General features: G+C 38.0%; 2 protein-coding genes across 2 annotated transcripts in view; one reads left to right on the forward strand and one right to left on the reverse strand.

The window, feature by feature from the left end:
* Positions 1–3,600: 3,600 nt before the first annotated feature.
* vrk1 (VRK serine/threonine kinase 1) lies at positions 3,601–16,998 on the reverse strand. Its single transcript, XM_084097675.1, has 13 exons — positions 16,878–16,998; positions 14,639–14,808; positions 14,490–14,545; positions 13,995–14,064; positions 13,336–13,423; positions 13,039–13,147; positions 12,502–12,594; positions 9,717–9,849; positions 9,329–9,449; positions 9,033–9,091; positions 6,029–6,201; positions 3,997–4,090; positions 3,601–3,879 (listed from the first exon to the last, which is right to left on the reverse strand). Exons 2-13 carry the CDS (start codon positions 14,802–14,804, stop codon positions 3,761–3,763), a joined length of 1,281 nt encoding a protein of 426 aa, XP_083953801.1. The 5' UTR covers positions 14,805–14,808; positions 16,878–16,998; the 3' UTR covers positions 3,601–3,760.
* A 2,505-nt stretch (positions 16,999–19,503) lies between these two features.
* The window catches only part of LOC311071759 (protein phosphatase 1 regulatory subunit 37), a gene marked incomplete at both ends in the record, with an annotated part of 43,727 nt that continues 40,105 nt past the window's right edge, over positions 19,504–23,125 (forward strand). Inside the window, 2 exons of the mRNA XM_084096298.1 lie at positions 19,504–19,633; positions 20,264–20,361. Of these exons, the coding sequence (XP_083952424.1) occupies positions 19,504–19,633; positions 20,264–20,361 (228 nt within the window). The remainder of the gene's footprint in view (positions 19,634–20,263; positions 20,362–23,125) is intronic.

Raw genomic sequence — 23,125 nt, forward strand, 5'->3', positions numbered from 1 at the left:
AAAGAAAAGAGAAAAATCTGTTCTTTTTTTAGTTTCTCTTCTGTTTCCTCAAAAACAGAAATTAAGCGTGTATCTACATTTTATCATGTGTAGTATCACCTTTGAAAATTGCAGGTAGTGGAGTGTTTAACATTCTCTTGTCAAGCATACCCCTGCTGGGACAATAAATGCCTGTCCAGTTTTGCTCACAGCGGCGGCGGCAGATTAGAAACAGCAGGAGGACGGTGTAGTGTGAATACAATACCGATAAGAACGCGCGTCTTAGCCCCATTGCTATGCCTTTCCTCGGTGAATGTGAGAACCTGCTGTTTTCTAATATTTACACACAACTAGAATCGCAAATGTACCATAACTGCATTGAAAGAGCTCTATCTCTCTCAGCCATGTAAAATCAGTATATTTCTTTTTTCCATGTGTGGGTATTTTGGAATGGGGGCACATGGGGATGGGAATAAATACAAAACACAATAACAGTGAAATGTATTTCTTCTTAAGGAGAGAAAAATAGAAAAGAAAACAGAGGTGGTGTTGATAAATCACACAGAAGAATCTATTCTTTTATGCCCCCAAAAGACAAATGAAGATAGGAGATGGATAAATTTATCAGATGCCCTAACAGAGAAGAAATTACCACAATAAAGTAAAAAGAATGAAGTCTGTGATTATAATTAGCTTGGAACCATCATTGAAGACCTTTAATGTTTACATTCTATCACTGCCAACTACCCCCTCCCCTTATTCTGATACTAACCTGTGGCTCTGAATGTTGGAATTGTAAGACAGAAAATGCCACTGTACCTAGAAATATAAAATTAAGCATGAATGTATTTTGTATTCCAACATGTAGTCAAAAGCTCCCAAAATCTCTTTCGTTTACATGCTTCCGTAAAAGCACTACAACACTCCCATTCAAAAGTTTGGGGTCGGCAATTTTTAAAGCATCTTATGCTCACCAAGGCTACTTTTGTTTTTAGGTTTTTTTAATCCAGTTAAAACAGTAATATTGTGAAATATTACTACACTTTGAAAATAACATTTTATTTTTTATAGTTTATTATATATATATATATATATATATCTATATTATTATTTTATTTTTTTATTATTTTTTTTTTCTGTAATGGAAAAGCTGAAATAAATTTCAGTATTTATTAACGTCCTCAATGTCACATGATCATTATTTTAAAATGCTAATTGGGTGTTCAAGAAACATTTCTTATTAGTATTAATGTTGTGCATACTATAATCACTTGTGCTGCTTCTTTGATGAAAAAAGGTTTAAAACAACAGCATTTTGTTTAAAAATATAAATCTTTTATAACATTATAAATATATTTTGATAAAGTTAATGCCCCCTTGCTGAAAAATAAAAAAATTCTTAATGACCACAAACTTTTGAACAGTAGCGTAGCCCTAATAATGAATTAAAATAATTTCCCCCTTTTCCCGTCCCTGTTTTTAGAGTAATAAATGGAGAACCATCTTCCCATTCCCTAATTCACAAAGTTTCATGAGTGCAGCAAGCCAATAAAAGGCAGTTTCGAAACAAGAACACTAGTTACCGTTAATAACAACCAACCAAGCAGAGAGCCAGTGAAACCTCTGTGAGGAGAAATTATTTTCCAGCATGCAGCCCTCCAGCAAACCCCAACAGCCCAAGACAAACTCTTAGAAACTAAGAGTGGATATAAACACAGGTCAATCAATGGCCACAGTCAGGACCATCAAAGCAGCATGTCCTCCGGTGAGGTACAGGTGGTAATGTTGTGTTTAAGGTTTGCCTCACCCACCCTCCTCCCCCAAGCTGTGCAATCATTATGTACTACTGCCCCCTACTGCGGAGCAATGGCTGTGCGCCCTGAAGGTCAGTGGTGAGGAAGGGGAAGAAAGCGCACAGGGGTGCACTTTAGTCCTCACTGTTGGAACAATCGATGCCGGCATCAGCTCAGGGCTCACGCGGCTCCGCTCTGAAAACAAACATTAGGAGAAACATCTTCCCCCTTCAATGTTCTTGCTGGGCCAACTGAGTCTAACTAGAGTTAACAAGGCAACCAAGGCCGTGATCCCCCCCTCAGCAAGGAAACCAGAGAGGGTGAAAGGTGGGAGACTGGCCTCAGAGGAGCTATGAAATGGGCAAATTGGGCATAACAGCATCAACAATGTTTTTTGTGTACATGAGAGAGAATCGCTAAATCTGCCCTAGGGCAGATGATGATGGACAACTGCAATCAGTTTAGTGTTGAAAGAAAACACAACTCAGGTTTTTTGGGAACTACAAGTTGCAATGGTTTGGAAACTTAAGTGCATCAATTTACCGTGCCTTATCCAGGTCTTGTATACTTTGTGTTTTGACTTTACATGTCTAATTTCACAGAACACGCTGAAGCACTGAGAAATCAAATTCAAAATTTCAGATTCATCTAGGGCTGGGTAAAACTATCCTTTTTTTCCAATTAACAATACATTTCCACTTAATTTCTAATTAATTGATATCTTCATTCCAAAATAACATCGCCTCTTATATAAAAGGGTATATCTTTTGCCTAATGCCTATTTTCAGTAGCACACAAAAAACAAAAATGCAACGCGACTAATGTAGGAATCAGTCCAAAATGGCATATTTACAGCCCTCTGCTGATGCTGAATAATTTACAGCATTAACAGAATGATAATTTCTATTTGAATTCAGAATGGACATTCTAACTGAAAGGTAACCCAATAAATCAGAATTTGAAAATCAAATCAGTATCAAATATAAACAAGACCCTGTGAGTCAGAATTGAATCAGCAGATCTGTTTTGATACAGTGCATTGATTCTTTCTTAAATTGTGGCAGCAACTTTCTTGTGCTCAAAAAAAATACACACCTGAGTTTGGTTTTATTACAAGTGCATTTCCCCAAACTCCTGGAAAACATAACTCTGCTCTTCCAGTCACGACCCTGTATACATGCCATATCTATTATTCATGTATTCTAACCTGTCCTCATCAAATTATTCCTGTCCCCTCAATGTCATATCAAATTTACTGCGATTACAAAGCAAACAATTCAAGATGACATTTGGACCTAAAAATACGCCTGCGAATGCTGCCGTGCGTTATCAAAACCAGCGATAAAGTTACAATGCATAACAAGTGGTGCAGCCACAACTAACTTTTAATGATAGCTCTTTGAAGCCATTTCCTAGCGGAGAACAGGAAGTTAAGAAAGACTCAAGTGAGAGTGACATGGAAAGTAGGACCCAAGTGCTAGTCTTTTGTCTCCACCTGATCAAATGGCAGCCAAGCAGAAAGGCGCAGAGCCCCCTTCTCCAAGCGCACGTACCTGGCTCAGTGGCGTCTGCCACACGTTCGCCTGCCTCGATGCAGGTATCAAAGACCAGCTCGCCTCTCCCACAGATGTCGGAGTGCCAGCCGCACGGCGGCTTTCATAGCACAACAACAAGGGGAAAATGTGGCGGGGGAAGAGTCGGGACTCTGAGCTCCTTCAGGGATTTCCTTATCGGGGGCAAAGCAATCCCCTCTGGACCTCATCCGCATAGGCTTGATTATTCAAGGCATTACAAAGGAATGAAAATAACTCACAACTCAAAGCCACTGTCGTTTTTTTTTTACCTCTTATTTATTATCATTTCACTGCGAGAGAGTGTGCCCAACACCCTGCTAAAGTTTAAGAAAATGCAACCACAGAGAACAAATACAGACCAGACAATTTAAAAGATACAAAAAGGAAACAACTTGAACTAGAGTTCGAAGAGGATTAAGAGTTCTTCTTGGGCCTTCCTCTGCTTTTCTTCACCGCTGGCTCAGAGGAGGCCTGAGCTTCTTTCCTCGCCGGCCGCTTTGCAGGAGTCGCCGCCTTTTTAGCTCCATTCATGTCTAAACAGGTGACATGTTCATTTTAAAATGTTTACCACACCCATTGTTACTAAATTTGATGAAGATTGCAAAAGGGTAAAGCTAGAGATTACTCTAATGTCCATTAACATGGCTTACCCTTTTTCTGTGGAGCTCGCCTCTTCTTTGCAGGGGCGCCTTCGGTTTCATCAGCAGACTGGCCTTTTTCCTCCGCTTTCTTTCGCTTGGGAGTCTTCCCGTCAAAAATAAAGACACAAACATGGGGATGGAAAAGATGGAAGAGCAGTGGTCAATTCATTTGCCAACAGCAACCTTGGGGGAAATTCAAATCAAATATTAAGAAGGGACCCTTTGCTCTATATACACATGGAAACTATTGCATGCTTCCTCAGCACTGTGAACGCTTGAGGAAATGTGATTATGATTCAGCTATCTAGTAAATCCAGAAAGAACAAATAAAATAATTTGAATGTCAAACGAAATACATGTATACTACCATTCAATGGTCAGTTAATAATAAATGTTTCTTGAGTACAAAATCAGCATATTAGTATGATTTCTGAAAGATCATGTGACACTAAAGGCTAGAGAAATAGTGCTGAAAATTCAGCTGTCCCATCACAGGAATACATTAAACATTAAAATATATTAAAACAGAAAATGTATTTAAAATTGCAATAATATTTCCCAATTTTACTGTATTTTTATCAAATAAATGCAGCCTAGGTGAGCATAAGAGACTTCTTTCAAAAATTTACCGAACCTAAACTTTTGAGTTCAATATTGAGAATTTTCCTCAGAACTCCAAACAATAAACTTACTATGAGTTAATCTATTTTAACAATTTCATCAATCACAAATCCTTGATTTTTTTCTCCTCAAATGAAAACTCTAGCATTGAAGCTCAAGTCCTCAATTCAAGGAAATCGTGCTAACCGAACCAGGGGTTATGAAGAAGATGCACTTAACGACAGCAATCAAATTCTCCCTTTTCTTCACTCAGACTGCATAATGAATGCTCGCCCCTCTCTCGGACTTGAACTATCATCCTTACTAGCCCCCCCCACACCCCCTCACATTTCCCTTCCATTTTGCCAATTGCTGCCTCATGATTACCATCCAGACCCTGCTGAGCTGAACAGATTGGCTCGATAATTACATACAATAACGGCAGTGGGCAGGTAACCCTCAGCTGGCATGGGCCAGCTCCCTGGTGGCACCTTCCATATGCAAACTGCATTGTGGGAAGTGAGGAGAGTCCGTCCCCTCCCGTTGTAAGTGCGGCTCGCTGATTGCCGGCCCGCGCCGACTCCAAGGTTACCGTGTCAGCAAATTTGTGATACATTAGCAGGGAATAAACACAGGCACTCAGGACCTGTCTGTGGGAGGAAGAGGAGGGGCCACTGGGATAAACACCCGGTCGCTGGAGAGAACCTGAGATGCAGACGGCTTTGTTGCCAAGAGCTCTTTGTGCCGGACCCCATGAATGAAGCCACAGTCTTATCATTTTCACAAAGTATATGCCATCAAGGGCATCTTTGCGGGCTCGGACAATTTGTTTTACACAAAATACTCATGACGGCTGCAGAATTCACTTCTAAAGATCATATCGCTTGAAATCCAGATAAAACGATTCAGTGATTAACAAGATTTTTTGCAAGTATTCAGAGATGAGGTATTCAGAGTGAGCTCTCATACCAGCTGACACCTTGAGGGTGTTGACTGCAATATAGGATCAAATTACATTCTTCCATTTGAAATGCAGAGATAAATACTAAAAATTAAGATATTAAACTAACCATTCATAAAAATATTAACATCATGACACCGAGTTAAAATGAGGTGAGCAAAGAGCATGTTTGTGTGTCGGCTGAAAAATCCAAATAAGCTCAAGAAACGTTTGTTAAAAGCATTGCGCGTTAATCGTATTTGAAAATCAATGCGCTCGACCGCGTTTCCTACTAACCTGAGCAATTAGTCTTGGATCGTGTGTGGGCATTTTCAAATTTGAATCTGCTTTCAAAAGGTAAACAAATTATATGGTGTTGAATTGGCTTGTTTTTAAACGACGGGCTTCAAAAAGGGACTGTCAGAGCATTTTCAATGTGCCGGGAATGAGGGATTACCACAGAGGTCGGTTTTTTGATGTTCTACTGAAGGTGGCTCTCACCTTGACAGAGGGCGGGCCCATGCCGTTAGTCGACATGGTGAAGTCCAGCTTTTTGTCATCTGTCGCCCCGATGGTCTTCAGGCCTTGCTGCAAAATACCTCGCAATTTTGCATAATCTGGCTTGTCTGTGTATCCGAGAGCCTTGACCTCTTGCATGAACTTCCCCATTTCCTCTGGAAATTGAAAAAGACATTAAGCACAACATTTAAATCTTAATGCAGATGGATTTATTTATTCAGACATAGCGATACAGCTGCACAATGTTTAAGACACTTCTGGGTCAATAAACAAACGAAGAGCAATTATGTGTGTGATTAAGCGCAAGTTACTTGGACCTCTGTCTCAAAGGAACACGCAGAAGTCCGACGTTAATAAGTTGCAAGTGCACGTATGTTTGTGCGTTTAGCATAGACAGAACAGTCCCTGTAGGGCAGTGTCTTCACAGCAGACGCTCACACTTTAACCTTCAAGCTAAGTTTAGAGGAGAGGGGCAGACATTTGTCACTTTGTTCCTTATACTTCTCCGCTCACAAACTGTTGTTTACTGTCGGCTGCTAAAATAGTCACACCAAACAGAATTAGTCGTGATGGCCGTGCTAACAGTGCCGCCTCCCATCACCTCGGTGTTGTGATGCGCCGTGTACGCACAAGACAACAGCCTGAGGAGGGATCTCGCCGTCTGCCGCGCGGCTGTCACACGGCTTAAGAACTGCCATCACATCAGCGACTGAGCAAAGGGAGCCAATGACATCTTTGATTTTTAAATGACACAAAGAAAGAACACCCTAAAGTTCTGCAAAAGTACAGACTGCCACATACTGACTGCAAAACTAGGCAATGTAGAGGTCGAGAACGGAGAAGGGTGAAAAACAAGTTTGTTTAAAAACTTCATCTTTTATTTATGTCACTGCTTTGTGGTCGAGCGGGGTAGCTGATACAATGGTTATGTGCACTTTTTTTGTTAGATTTACTAAACATTTCACTAAAATATTTGTCAACAGAAAATGTGCATATGTATAAAAAGTGATCACACTCCAGTTTAAAGTTAGTGTGAGAAGTTGCGAGAATTAGCACTATATATGATAGATTAGCTCTAATTAAGGCTAAATCAGCAGGTCGACACTAATTATCACGAGAAGAGGCCCTCATGCTCTTGTTTGCGCATCAGAGCTCGAAAGTGTGTCTATCCAATTACTGCTTGGCAGACAAACAAAAAGTACTACTGCAGAATTCACAGGTGCTTCTGCGGTCGCGACCTAGTTAAAAAATAAATATGCTTAAATGCAATTTAGTTGCGAGAAACAGCTTAAAGGGGATGTCTAATGCTATTTCATGCATTCTGATTTATTTACACTTAAAGATTTGGATTCTAGTGCTTAACATGGCCAAAGTTTCCAAAAACGAGTTGGACATAAGACATAAGTATTTCTGTGCCAAATACACTCCTTAAGGGTTTGTACAAGTTTCTGAAAGTTTTTTTCGAGTATGGCCCTGTATGATGTCATAAAGTGTGGAATTCCTTGTATGGGCACTTCTCCCAGAAGAGCGCGTGCACACATCAACCAAAGCGAGAGCAAGAGCACGCTCATCAACGTTCTTCGTTCGGGTTACGGAAGCTGTCGGCAGTGCTGTCATTTTGTTTTTAGACCACGAAATCAGTGTGTTTTGGTTGTGAGGGAAAGATAACCTTGTTCGGCTTCCCAAAGAACCCAGCGTTACACCGTGTCCTAACTACACGTGACGCCGTGCGATAAAAGTTATTTTTTCCATGTTAAGAGTTTTTGTCCTAACCAGCCGCAACGGCGACATGCGACAATTCTATTTTAGAAACGATTTATATTTTTCTGCGACCGCGGCTGGAACAACAAACACAAAGTGTGGTAATGATAATCTCAGGTAGGCTACTGTTTATGTGCTTTATTTAATGTTAAGAGCGTGTAATGTGACTTTGAATATCATTTAGTGCTCCCAGCTTTGTAGCTGTAAAAGCAACAATGGATAATTCACCTCAGATCTTGAAATGAAACAAATGGAAACAAGAACGTTCAAACTGTGAACAAACAAGTATATTCTTTGACAAAGATTGTTTTAGTAACTCAGAAGCCTATGTATTTTTAATAATGTTTAAATGGTGTAATATTTGTGTATTTGATTATGTAGCCTACTTATCCATTTTCTTGCGAGTGCCGTCAAGATTACTCTCTGGTGCTGTGCATTTGCCGCGAGACTCCGCCCACACGTTGTTCTGATTGGCTGTGGGTTTTGATTGATTTGGACGCATCTCAGTCGCGTCACGTCTAGTGTGGGCAGACAAATTATTTGTTGCTGGAATCTTATCGCATCGCGTCTGGTTGGGACACGGTGTTATGGGAACAGTGGATGCAGTTAGTTTTACCAGGGCAGCAACGGAGTTGTGCAAGTGTGTTTGTTTGTTCCCAGCATTTCAGCGACAAATGTTTTATAAACAAGGCCCAGTTTGATGCTGGAATTGCAGATCGTTTGAAACTGAAAGATTAAGCGGTCCCAGAGCTAAAAGATCCCGGTCATGAATCGGAATTGCAGGCGGTAATTAATGTCAAATGTCTGTGTTTTGTTGGCAATCGGCGCGTAAGTGCATATAATATAAACAACACAAACGTATCGAGAATCCAACGTTATCCAGGGATAATGCGATTATGTATTGTACGTGGCTCTTCAGCTCCGCCCACGGCACGCCTCCAGGAGAGCGACTGTTTTCGGAAAGAAACAGTACAGCGTATCTCTCTTTTGAGTATTCATAAATCTGAATACTCTTCAGAGATATGAAGGATGCAATACTACTCTATAGGTACTCAAGATTAACATGAGATTGGCAGAAACTGTGTGTGTTATGTGCCATTTAAGGTCCAATACTATTAACCTACTGTAATACAAACTATATAATAGATATTCTACAACCAAAGTGCATTCATCTTTTTAAATATAAGAAAGTTTCTCCTATGAACTTGCTGTTTTTTTTTCTCACCTGGTTTATTTTCTGAAGTGAAACAGCTTTTCAAGAACTCATCAATATTGTCTCTACATCTGAGGAGAAGAATATTTAAAAATGGATCATACAACATCTTGAAAATGTATCTATTATAATTCATTAAATCTAACCCATTATTATTTGTATCCAGAAATTTGTTTTAAGACAATTAAGGAATAAAATGAATTAGTCAAGTTAATATTCATTGGCCAATGGCAAAAAATAAGGTAGATTACATCTTGGTTCAGAAAAAAGTACAATCCAAAATGCTACAAGTGAGGTTTAAGATTCACCTGAGTTTGGAGTCTTTGACATACAATGGGTCCTGAAGTTTGTCCTCCCACGGCAGACGGCCACAAAGCCACTGGATCATGCAGTAGCCCATGATTTCCAGGTCTGCTCTTCTTGAAGGGGCTGAAATGTAATATTTTCCCCCACAGAGAAGAGCTCTTAATAAAACATTTGTAAGGGGTTGCCCACTTTTGTAGTATTTGATGCAAAGTATCAATACATCAACATTTAAGAACATTATTTCTTCATAATCTTTTTCATCACAAGCTTTACAAAAAACTTAAGTGATGATGTCCTGCAGGGGTAAATTTTTTATAGTTTTCAGGCCATAGGGATTAGTCTAGTCTAAACTTAAAAGTGACGATAGACCTGATTGTTCCAATTTCTTACCAACTCCTTTGTGCGCATCAATACTAGTGAACTCAATGGTCCCGTCATGACACCTCTTTGGGTCTTCTTTGTACTCCTTTGGCACTCCTTCAGGAGAGTATCTATAGGCCAATCCATAATCCACTAAATATACCTGGGTTAAACAAATGGAGAAAAAAAAAAGTCAGAATCAAATTCTTCCTGTGCAACAAAAATGTAAATCACTGCTAACATAATTACAGAGAATTAAAAAAAGACTTGTAAATGAAATAAGGTTACTACAAATAAATCACATATGCAGCTGCAAATAGACTGATTGCCAATTAGCAGTGTCACATATAAAAGAAGTCTGACAATTAGCACTTTGATAGCAGAGTTTTCAAAGCAACAGGAAGCAGCTAACAGGGTTCCAAAGATACTAAAACAGTCAGTGCACAAATTGCAGGTGCACCTATTACCTATTAAAATTATTTGATGTGTCCTGGTTAAGTGTCTTAAAAATAACTGTATACACCAATTTGCAACAGTAAAGATTAACAGCTCACCCACAGTGACAAACATCACAAACTTTTAAGAAAAACTACTTAAACTATAACTTTATGTCATGCAGTGTACAAAGCTGCATGACAAACACACAGAAATATTATCAAGAACAAAAGTGTCCTCCCTAGGCATCTGAAAATATATATAGTCTGATGAGACCTTTTTTTCCTTGCGTTTTACATCTGGACATGTTTATGTTTAGAGATCAAAATGTCTTCAACCCACACTTGCCAACTGTTAAACAGTTTGTAGGATGGTCATCTATCTCATTATTCCTCTACAAGTTTGTAGAAATGGTTGTAAAAAAAATGGCTCAAGGTTATGGTGCCAAGAACCCTAGGTTGATTTTACTCCGAACCATCCCTTTAATCACATTACTACCGCTCTGACATGTGTTGTGCACAGATGTACACGAATGCCGTGTGTTGTTCACACAACTTCATGAATGAACTCCATGGCATTATTCTGAATTTTTCTCTTCTCCAAATTACTAAACTCTGTCAACACAACTTGCAGTGTATGCAAACCTGGCATTGCGATGTTCATCATGGCGCCGAATAATATCCAGTACATCCATATAAATGTATTTTGAATTTGATGTGAGTAGATTTAAACAATGGCCAGTAACATGCATACTGTATGCCTATCTGAGTGTGGTATAACCATACTTATTAGCAGATAATCAAAATAATGAAAATTGCATGTAAACTGGAGTAAAGAGTTCTGCTTGTGTCTTACTGCGATCGACCTTGATTATTAGAAATAATCACATTATTGGTGCACATGTAAACAGTCACTGATGTCTACGGTAGTGATCAAAACAGAGCAAATTACCTTATGAAAGTAACTTGGCGCTTCAATAAACGATTGTATCGATTACATTGTTACAATCGCCACCTGGTAACAATGGTGAAATGAAATACCATTCATTCAAGAGACTTGTTAAAAAACGCTGATTCATCCAGTAATGAAACAAGTGAAGTATTTATAATTCAGTCATTGAATCATTCATTCAAAAACTTTTTATTTTTTTTATAATTTATTCAGATTAACTAAATGTTTTAAATAGACTGCAGCCATTAACATTTTGTCAGAATCTCCAGTAAATTATTTTTAGTTGCCAAATCGTGGTAACATTGAAACAAAACAAAAAAATACTCTCAATGTAACCAGAATCATGCAGCTCTATACAAGGATGAGTCAAACCTTTTTATTTCCAGTCTAATCTAAAGATCTGCATTTGATCGACTTTTTCAGGATATTCTGGACAGAGTTCTGTTTTTGCACCCTCGTCCATCTTTCACTTATAAAGTGTATGCATAATAAATTTACGAAATAACATTTATTTTTTAAAAAGCGGCAAATGTGTCTTTAACTACACGTTTACCTTGTAAAAGAAACTCGAATCCATTCAAGTGGTTACTGATTGATCACCTTACTAAAATTTATGTTAACATTACTTTCAGATGTTAATTTAGGATAACTTGTGATTTTACTCTGTAAAAGATTGTCAGACTGATTTTAACTCTAACTCATGAGTTTGAGTCTTTTTGAATCATTTGTTATAAGAACCAGTTCATAAGAGTAATTTACATCAGTTCAGAATTCAGTTTTTACTATTAGTTTTAAAAAGCATTCTTATGTTCCTATCATACAATAACACTTCAAATCATTCCTATATCTGATTGAAATGTAAATATAACTAGACATTCGTATTATTTAGTTTACAACCGGTGCATTTCAGTGTCTGTGTACTTAACACACATTTATAAAACACAGAAATACATGTATTCAGAAGCAAAGAAAAGACCCAAGTAATTTAAAAAAAAGATGCTCAGACTCACCAAGTAAGCAACGACTAATCCCAAGAGGCCGAGTTTTAAATTGTGACTTTAAAAATAGCATCTTAATAATACACCACTGATACATTATTAATCTTCAAATTAAATATTTGCCCCTGCCCAGTCCCCCCAACCTTATTTGCTAGAGACAGCTTCAATACTGTCTCTAATCTCTTCAGTTTATGAGCCGCATTAAAGGCTTAAATTGTTTTGCTTTTTTCCCACCCAAATCTCATTAACAGATGGAAAAAAAAAATAAGACAAGTAGTTTCTTACATTGCAAATCACTGGTACTCCAATTAAAAGAAGTAGGAGCTCTGTACAGTCATGCAGTTTACACACCCTGTCTATGTCTCTACAGTTAGAGCTGTACAGCCATGGCAACAGAGATCTGTTAAACATGTGGAAGGCTTGAAACAAACCTGATTGGGGTTGGTGTAGGACAGAAGAAGGTTGGAGGCTTTGATGTCTGCATGCACATATTCATGGTCATGGATGTACTCCAGAATGTCAAGCTAGAGATGAAAGATGTGAGAATATGAGATTTTATAACAATACTGGAATATAAGATTTTCTCTCACCGCATGCAATGCCACAAACAGTCATGTTGAAGATTTCTGTGCATCTTTAAAAGGTTTTTAACGAAGTTTAATAGTTATAAAAATGAATTGTGCTTATTGACATATGTTGAATAATTATTTGTATATTATTTTATAGAAGAGTGGCCTCCCTCATTGCTCATTTTATTTTAGTAACCCTACCTATTATTGGAAATTTTGGTTGCGAATATGACATATGTGAAGGGTATTTCAATGACATGAAATATTTGCTTTGTCAAAATGTTAATATGAAGTACAATGTCATACCTGTCAGTGAAACAAACAAAACATAACATGATGCACCATTAAACTTTCAGCAGTTTACTTATTCTGATAGAGGTACACTTAGAAGAAACCTACAAGTCTGAGACCCAGCTGAAGAACCAGTTTCCTTGGAAATTTCTTAGCATTTTCCTCAAATTTCTTCTGTAGATCTGTTCCAAATCGATCCATAACCATAAATCTGTACCTGTCATGAAGATTAATGTGAAATCATTACATTTAAGTGGCATTCTTGTGTGTTCAAATGATCAAAGACATGTGTAACTTCCTAAACATTTTATTAATAAGAAAAAGAAAAAAAAATTGGGAAAAATTAAAAAAAATGTTATTCATTATGTAATACATTTGAAAATTGTGATTTTTCTTTCTTCCTACCTCTTACCACCTTTCTCATGAAAACCAGAGCCCCAATATTTTGGAACTCCCAAATACTCAATTTTCCTTGACTTCATCCAAGACCCAACTGAATCAAAATATAAAACATTCTGTCACAAACATGATTCACAACACATAAACTATTCCACTTCCCAGTGAAAAGAAGAAACACTACAGTGAAACATCAGTCCTAAAACTGAACTAAGACGATCACACTAACAGTTAAATGCAATCACATGATCAATTCATAAAGGCAAATTATTCTAAACTTATTCTTTAAACTTGTTGGTGCTCAAAGTAATATAAAAGTATTCCCCTGGGAACAAACTGTGAGTGTGCCGCAAGGTAATCTGCTGGTGGGACAAATATTTACCAACATTACAATATTCCAATGAATAAAACATGAGCATCCCTTAGTAATATAGCAGTTAATTGTCAAGGGAGACTGACATTTGGATTGTTATTAAATAAAGCGCAATACTGTGGCCTTGGGGCAGCCATAAGAGCCACCAAAAGCAGAGAGTTGTGGTTTGTCTGTCTTCATAAGGCCCTCAATGGTGAGCTCAGAACTTTCTTTAATTAAAAGAGTTGCTCTTCGACTTTTTTTCAGCCTGGCTCATCATGCATATGAGAGTGTGTTTGCAGTCACAAGGGCATACTTAGATCAGGTTTGGCAGCTCGCATGTAGAACTTCAGTTCAGAGAAGAGAGGGCCATTGTCACTTGGCTCCTGCAAGATAGTCAAAATAAGCACCAAAAATAAATGACATTTAGAAAAGAAGAAGAATCGTGAACCCTCATACATTTTAAAAAACCCTGTAGAGGGAAAGTGTACTTCCATTATCACATATCCACGTCATGCCATTTTAACAAAGCACAAAATTAACTATCTTATTTGGAATGCTTGTAAAATGTAAACATTTTCCTCAATAAAATGTGATTGCTACAAGCTAGGTGGTTGCTTCTCTATTGTATTATGGTCTCTGGCACTTTTTTTGTTTATTTAATAATAATTATAATAAATAATAATAATAATTTATTTAATTGTTTATTTTCTATTGTATTCTATTTTTTTCTTCTAGTTAAGGCCACAGAAATTCTTCTATTAATAAACAACATTACATTGAAATTCTGACCACCCAAACTGTCCCTTACCACTTTAATGACATAAGGTGCATCAGTGCCAACAGATCCTGAAGAGTCTTCATTAGCTAAAAGGAAATATGACAAATTTACATTTGCACAACTGATAAATGAATCCAAATAAAGCTTTAGAATTTCCTACTGTAAAAAAAAAATCTTACCGAGATACAGTAGGCCAAAACCTCCCTGCCCAACAGCAGATCCAAGCTTCCATTTTTTCTTTGCGTTATCTGTAAGGACTTCTCCAGGTGGGAATTCTTCAGCCAGTTTCCTCTTGGGTGGAGCTCTCGCTTTCTTCACCCCACCTGCCTTGGACTTGGGTGGCATTTTTCTTAAATGTATCAAGAGAAACTCAAGCATCATTACAACTGAATTTGGGACCACTAGGGTTTAGGACTAGGCGGCATATGGAGTTTGTATGATATATCGATATATTCTTATAAATGATATAGGATGAGATGAGGCAATACGGTTTATATATCCAGTAGTCTGATATTACTAGGACACTGAGTGAGCTGCTGTGGGGAAAGTGCATAATCCAATTTGTCCTAAACATGAGACATGCTTTATATTACGGGCTTCAAAATAACTCGTAAGATATAGTTAAAACGTATAGTTTAAAGGGATACTCCACTTTTTTTGGAAATAGGCTCATTTTACAACTCCCCCAGAGTTAAAGTTTTACCGTTTACAAGTTTTAAATAGGAAAAATATCGAAACTCTTTGGTCATTTTTTTGAGAGAGATGCTAATGGTCATGTCCAATTCAATGATCTATGCTAAGCTATGCTAAAAGTGGTACTGCCAGACCCGGAGATCGGCTGAATGGATTCGAAAACGGTAAAACTCAACTCTTTAACTCTGGGGGAGTTGTAAAATGAGCCTATTTCAAAAAAAAAGTGGAGTATCCCTTTAAAGTGGCTTGCTCTGACAGATACTTGTGCTGTTTAATGTGTTTGAGATTAGGTGTCTGTCTTAGTGCATAACTTACTTTTCACAGGTATATTTTTATTTTTGCTAAAGTCTCTGCTAAATTTCACAGACTTCAAGTGCCATCTTACACATTGCATCAGCCTACATGGTTACAATCACTATATTCATTTTCATAGCCTTTAAATTTGAGGACAACATTGGGCAGGATGTGAAATAAAAAAAACTAGAAAATGAATTGTGTTATTCAAATAGAAAAAAAGTAGAAAATACATATTATATATATAATATATATACTGTATATCGGCACTCAAGCCAACAAAAAACGAGATATGTTTTTGTCCATATTGCCCATCCCTCCGAGGGATAGGCCTAGTACTTTTATTTTGAATTATTTCTAGTTTTATACATTTTGTTTTTTTTTCATTAAATTATATATAGAGAGTGAATAGTTTAACTGAAAACTTTACTTAAATTCAGAATGTCTAAATACATTTTTATTATAATTTTTTGTGATTTTTTTTTTTTAATTTTTACAGACCTGGAAATCAAATCACACTTTTGAAAATTCACTGACATGTCTAGATTTTCTATGACTATGGAAACCCTGTCAGTGTCAAATATGTGCTTACATTTGGTTAGTGGCCTAAAAATAATATATATATATATATATATATATATATATATATATATATATATATATATTACTTTTTTGTTTCAAAATAATAATAATAATAATAATAATAATAATAATAATAAAACAGGGTAGAATGAAAAGAATTTCGAAAATTGTTAATGTGGACATTTGGACATCAACATAAAAATTGGGCCTGACCATCAGATGTAGTCTCTTCATATGATTATGAACATAACTTTAGCTACACTGAACACGTGTGCTTTCAGAAATACAGGCCTACTAATAATTACACTACCGTTACCTGTAAAAACAAGACTAGGGTGTGACTGACATGAAGGCGAGTGTTTCTGTCATAATTATTGACATATAAACGTTGATATATTGAATAGCCAGACTTTCAACATGAGAGATGTATTCGTATAAGCACTACAATTAATGACAAGGTCAGTGAGGATGACATTTGTGTTCGGAATAAAGTTTCAATTTGCAGTCCTGCCAATGATGCTGTTTGTTTCACTTTTATATGTAAAAGAAAAACAGACATTAAAAAGCTTTTCATGGCTTTACTTTGTTTAGGAATGATACAATTATTTAAATGTGATAAACATGCGGATAATGTCACATAATATTATCAATGAAAGTGACGCTGAGTTATTTATATTGTATTTGGGGGGAAACTGCGACTCAACAATTTCAACTCGCTATGCTAGCAGAGTTAGCTGCCTTATACCGGCTTTGTATCACAACAGAGCCGATAATTTGTATTCATAATCCGCTAGTAAACATATATGGACATGACACTTTATCGAAGCAGATCGAGAATATCCTACTAACCTTTCCGCGCGTAAGTGGCAGGTTGTAACAGCTCTTCCTCTCCAAAGTTCCCGCAAAACGGCTCATCAGAGTGAAGCTCAGCGAACGCGATTGGTTAGAAAGAGGGCTGCGTGGTTCCTGGTTTTGCAATGCCTTATGGGATATGTATTTTTCATTTGTTTTCCCACAAACACTTACAGTCAAATTACGATGTTTTGTTATCATAAATAGGCCAATTTGAAAAAATGTTGCAACATATATATTTTTTCCTATTTTGAAGAACATTTCAAGATTAGTAAATTTATTGCAGTGTTTCTTTACCGAATTACTGCATGATATTGTCATTGGTTATGTTTTTGGAGGGGGTGTAACTCCAAAATATGTAATATGAACATAAATAAATATGAATTTAACAGAAATTATTTCTTATACAATTTTAAAAACTAACATTACTGGTGGGTAGATAAAATACAACATTTTGTCAACTTAATACAATTTTAAATTGATATTTTAAGGCATTTACAAGGCATTTACAATTATGTATAGTTTATTAGTATTAGTTTATTAAAACATTTTATAGAGCACTTTTCATATGTTTTAGTCCAATTTGTGTAGTGTAAACTTTGAGTTTGTACTCTCTCACATTTAATCTAAAGTACACTGCTCAAAAAAATTAAATGAACACTTTGAAAACACATCAGATCTCAATGGGGAAAAATATCATGCTGGATATCTATACTAATATGGACTGGGTAATGTGTTATGAACGAAAGGATGCCACATCGTTTCATGGAAATGAAAATGATCAACCTACAGAGGATTGAATTCAAAGACACCCCGGAAATCTAAGTGAAAAAATGATAAATTTTGCTGAAATTTCATTGCAGCAACTGAAAATGGTACTCAGTAGTTTGTATGGCCCCCACGTGCTTGTATGCATGCCTGACAACGTCGGGGCATGCTCCTAATGAGACGACGGATGGTGTCCTGGGGTATTTCCTCCCAGATCTGGACCAGCGCATCACTGAGCTCCTGGACAGTCTGAGGTGCAACCAGGTGATGTCAGATGGACCGAAACACAATGTCCCAGAGGTGTTCTATTGGATGTAGGTCAGGTGAGCGTGGTGGCCCTTCAATGGTATCATTCCTTCATCCTCCAGGAACTGCCTGCATGCTCTCGCCACATGAGGCCGGGCATTGTTGTGCACCAGGAGGAACCCAGGACCCACTGCACCAGCATAGGGTCTGACAATGGATCCAAGGATTTCATCCCGATACCTAATGGCAGTCAGGGTGCCATTGTCTAGCCTGCAGAGGTCTGTGTGTCCCTCCATGGATATGCCTCCCCAGACCATCACTGACCCACCACCAAACCGGTCATGCTGAACGATGTTACAGGCAGCATAACATTTTCCACGGCTTCTCCAGACCCTTTCCTGTCTGTCACGTGCTCAGGGTGAACCTGCTCTCATTTGTGAAAACCACAGGGCACCAGTGGCGGACCTGCCAATTCTGGTGTTCAATGGGAAATGCCAATCGAGCTCCCTGGTGCTGGGCAGTGAGCACAGGGCCCACTAGAGGACGTCGGGCCCTCAGACCACCCTCATGAAGTCTGTTTCTGATTGTTTGGTCAGAGACATTCACACCAGTGGCCTACTGGAGGTCATTTTGTAGGGCTCTGGCAGTGCTCATCATGTTCCTCCTCGCACAAAGGAGCAGATACCGGTCCTGCTGATGGGTTAAGGACCTTCTACGGCCCTGTCCAGCTCTCCTAGAGTAGCTGTCTGTCTTCCTGGAATCTCCTCCATGCTCTTGAGACTGTGCTGGGAGACACAGCAAACCTTCTGGCAATGGCACGTATTGATGAGCCATCCTGAAGGAGCTGGACTGCCTGCGCAACCTCTGTAGGGTCCAGGTATCGCCTCATGCTACCAGTAGTGACACTGACCCTAGCCAAATGCAAACCTGGTGAAAAACAGTCCGAAAAGATGAGTAGGGAAAAAATGTCAGTGGCCTCCACCTGTAAAACCATTCCTGTTTTGGGGGTTGTCTCACTGTTGCCCATCTAGTGCACCTGCTGTTAATGTCATTAACACTAAAGCAGTTGAAACTGATTACCAACCCCCTCTGTTACTTAACTGACCAGATCAATATCCCAGGAGTTTAACTGACTTGATGCTATTCTCTGATTAAAAAGTGTTCCCTTTATTTTTTTGAGCAGTGTATTTACAACAGTAAGAAACCCTCAAAAAATATATTAGGCTCTGTTTCCCCCTGTGCATATTTGATGTTGACTTATATAGTTCTACTAGCTTTGAGAGGCACATAATTCATGAATAATTGAGTGTGTAATGTGGTGTCCTGTAACTGTCTTGTACAAGTGCAATGCTGCGAGTTTAGCTTTTCTTTTGCGTAGTGACTATTAGGCCACATAATAACGACACAAGAAGTGACAGAAGCAAATTTCGGAGACATTTAATGATTTGGTTTCTGCAGCAAAAGGGGAAACATGATGTGTCCAGAGATGTTATCTTATATGATGGATTTTATGATGGGATGTCTGACATAGAAGTACATGACATCAGAGCTACATATTGATGGGAATTTTGGTTAGTCAACTTCGTGAGACATCGCTCAATCCAGAAGAATGACAGGGCACCCAGAGGAGGAGACAACATCTCTGTCCGTGAAGGAGGGCAGAGAAAAACGTGTATCATTTCCCCCAGATGAGGAGATGGTGTCTGACTTTGTGGAGAGCAGGGTTCAACTTCAAGAGGGTGAGATGGCATTGATGTTATGCTGACGGCCTCTTCAGATCAGTTGTGCTTGTCTTTGTTCATGTCACATCATACATTTGACACAACAGCAACATAAATAGTTATAATATGGTCTCTTTTGTATGTTTTGAAAGAAATCTCTTATGCTCACCAAGGCTAAAATGTTCAATAGGTAAAATATAATTTAATCCTGTGATGGCAAAGCTGAATTTTCAGCATCATTACTCCAGTCTTCAGTGTCACATGATCCTTCAGTATTCATTCTAATATTCTGATTTGGTGTTCAAGACAGATTTCTTATTATTATCAGTGTTGAAAACAGTTGTGCTGCTCAATAGTTTTAGTGGAAACGTTTTTTCAGGATTCTTTGATGAATAGAATGTTCAAAAAAGTCTTTATACGGTCACTTTTGATCAATTTACTGTCACAACTGATCAATTATTGAATTGTAGGCTTCTTATCTTGAGTCATAAGGTAAAGAAAAAGAAAAGAAATGAATGTACAGGAAAAATATTTTAATGCATGACTTTTCTAATTCCTATATCTCATGGAGCTAATTCATTTCATTTTTTTTTAGGATTAAAAATGGAATATTCTTGTTGTGGCTCTAATACGTTTGTTCTGTTTTAGCTGACAGTCTCAGTCTGACAGATATAATTCTGGCCTACAAGCAGAGCTGTGAAAAGCACCAGGTGAAACCAAACACAAAGGCTCTTGATCAATTAAAGGTACAGTGGAATAATGTGCATTTAAAACACACGCTACTTCTCACGCTTTGATTCCCTGCTAATATTAGGTTATTTGTGCAGAAGATTTGGTTTGAAATAGCTACGTGTAATGAACATTATTTGGTGAAAATAACTTTGAAATGAAAGAAAGAAAAATAAACACATTTTAATCCCTCTTAGGGAGCAGGTTAATTAGCCAACCACGTTTTATTGAACTAAAAAAGCAAGACAATAACAAACAGGTAAATGAAAGGAAATGAGAAGCGCACGCACAAACACACACACACACGAGCATGCATGCATAATTCAAGCGCCGCACTTATTTTACATTGACCAGCAACGTTAAGAGCATCAGTTTTCTCTTCTGCATAAATTTACGATTAGATCAAGGAGAATTATTTGTGGAAAATGAGGGACTTAGCAGTGCTTACATTAAACACACTCTCGGCATTATCTCCACGCCGCTAATGAACCGCACTGCATTTGAAAGGAATGTAGGTGGTCCCCCTAAAAGGGTGAAATATGTATGCTTAAGCAGAAGCTAAAATGAAGGATATTTAGTTGAGAACTGCGTGTGAATTTCTAATAAGAGAATGCTAAATGAAATTTGCTGCTTAAAGAGCATATTTATCAAATTAGGTGCTTTTTTTTCCAGGCAGGAACATCCCAAGAGGACGGCTGCTGAAATCTATTTAAAGCTGTTATTGTACCCGTGGGCTTTCTCTATTCTTTGATTTTTTTTATTTTTTATAAAGTGGGTAAAACAGTATTGCTTTTGGTTACGTCTTCATAGAAGGGGTAAACAAACAAAAGGCCTGTGTGAAAGACCCCAGGCCCCCTTAGTTCAACACTTGCTTAAATGCCCACCCTCACATATACCCCATTTTCTTTGTTTAGCGTCGTAAGCTAGTGTCTTGAAGTTTCTCTTTCGAAGTTTTCCGTGTCCACTCCGTCTCAGAACACACAGAAACTTCTTGATATGAGTAACTCTCCCAGGGGCTTGTAAATGAGTAACGTTTGTTGAAGTGTCACCGCCACTGAAGTGCAAATCCTGTCGGAGGTGGTGGCAATTGTAGTAACAGAAAATAACAAAGAGAAAAGACTTACAGAAGCGCCCCATACAGTATGAGTGCTCGCCTCAGAAGCCGAGGAAGCATCATCAAACGATTCAGCATTTCACATCTCCCTGCAGGATAAGGCGTAGATTTTGAGAGAAGTTTGTATTTCAGACTGAACCGTCCTCCCATTAGAGCGAATGCAGTGCTGCAGAGCTCCCCAAAAACATCCTTGCTCCCAGCCTAACTCTGTCGAGCTGCTTAGCTCAGAGCGTTGAACATTCATCAGAAAGCCACAGAGTGTCTGAAGTGAAATAACTGTCCTCCCTCCCCCCCAATACGGAGCAGAATTTCACATCTCTCACATCTAAACACCGTAGAGTATAAATAACTTTCACACTTTTAATCTTTAATGTCCATTGCACTCTCTAGACTGAGGATTCGCAATGATTTCTTTCTTTACCGCATGAAATGGGCATGTTTACTTCCTTCCCAGTTGTGTGAAGATGCAACGCTGCAGTCACCGTCCATGTAGCCAATCATGTTGTTTTTTTAAAGCTATTTATCATTTTCTATGACAAGCACCAAATTGTTCTATTAAATGTGTTTTTTTCCCCGGCACTGCTGCTGATGAAGAGCCAGGGAGACAGCGTAACAATTTTAAAAATAAAAAAATTGTGTACATTTTAATTTTGTTAATGATAAATTAAGTTATTAATTTGGTCTATGCTCTTTCTAGACACTGCAGGTTTAATTGCTAATTGTTAACTGGGAATGAATATATTTGCATATTAATTAGATCCCAATTTACATTTTTAATTTGCTGCCTTCAAAGGGTGTGAGATAAAAGGTCGTGTTATTTTAAATAATTTATCCTTTATTGCAGAAAAGATGCTGAAAGGAAAATGTGCGGCTGATTTTAATCCCTGAGAGCTTTTACTGTATAAAATGTTTCGAACTAATTTTTTCAACTAATTAAATGAAGAAAAAAAAGGAGAAATATATGCTCTCAAACAGTTGCTAATACAAAGCCACCCAGACTGCCGAGCGCTGGAGTGGGTCTCCTGGAGTCTGAGTGAAGAATTGGAAATGCACTTGAGATGCCGTCTGTGGAAGTCAAGTTTATAAGCTGTGTCCCGTTCTGCCTGGAGGAAGCAGAGCTCTTTTTATCACTTCATTTTGTCCTCTCCCTCCTGACACATCAATGCATTTTGTACTTTGTCATTTCATTTTCCTCAATACACAGCACAGAACCTTGCTTAGCAGCAATGGGCTTCAGAAGTTTCCACATTTATTAAGATGGAAAACATCAAACAAAGAAAGAGAGGTACAAATCCATGGCCTTAAGTCATCCTTGTTGAGACTTTTCTCTCAGAATAACATTAAACCGGGAGAGTGTTCGTTCGCACGTTGCGATGCTTAATTTGTTTTGCTCTAAACGCAAAATCCCATATGACGTCCCGTTCGTGTTTACAGCAGGTTGACTGAGGGACTTCATCAGTCCGTTGCCTGATAGATGCTAACTGCCATCTGCTAGCTACAGTCTAGCGGCTAGATTGCCAGATTGAGCTAAAATGATCTGTGCTGTGACGTACTTGAAATTTACATAAACTGAACGATGTCACTTTTAAATGTTGATGATTACATTTTGTTTGAGGTACTATGGTGTCTGTATAGCTAAGCTTCACAAAATACTTTAGCATTAGCTC

This window comes from Abramis brama (genome assembly GCF_963993115.1).
Source record: "Abramis brama genome assembly, chromosome: 21".
NCBI classification, from domain to species: Eukaryota; Metazoa; Chordata; class Actinopteri; order Cypriniformes; family Leuciscidae; genus Abramis; species Abramis brama.

Bases quoted from the DNA above. Each gene is read 5' to 3' on its own strand.
- vrk1 (XM_084097675.1), bottom strand. From the start codon at position 14,804: ATGCCACCCAAGTCCAAGGCAGGTGGGGTGAAGAAAGCGAGAGCTCCA. The intron at 13,424-13,994 runs GTATGCCCTTGT...ATTTTGATTCAG, and splicing joins AGCTGCCAAACCTGATCTAA to TTGGGTCTTGGATGAAGTCA. The intron at 9,850-12,501 runs GTTTGTTTCAAG...TGTTTAACCCAG, and splicing joins CCTACACCAACCCCAATCAG to GTATATTTAGTGGATTATGG.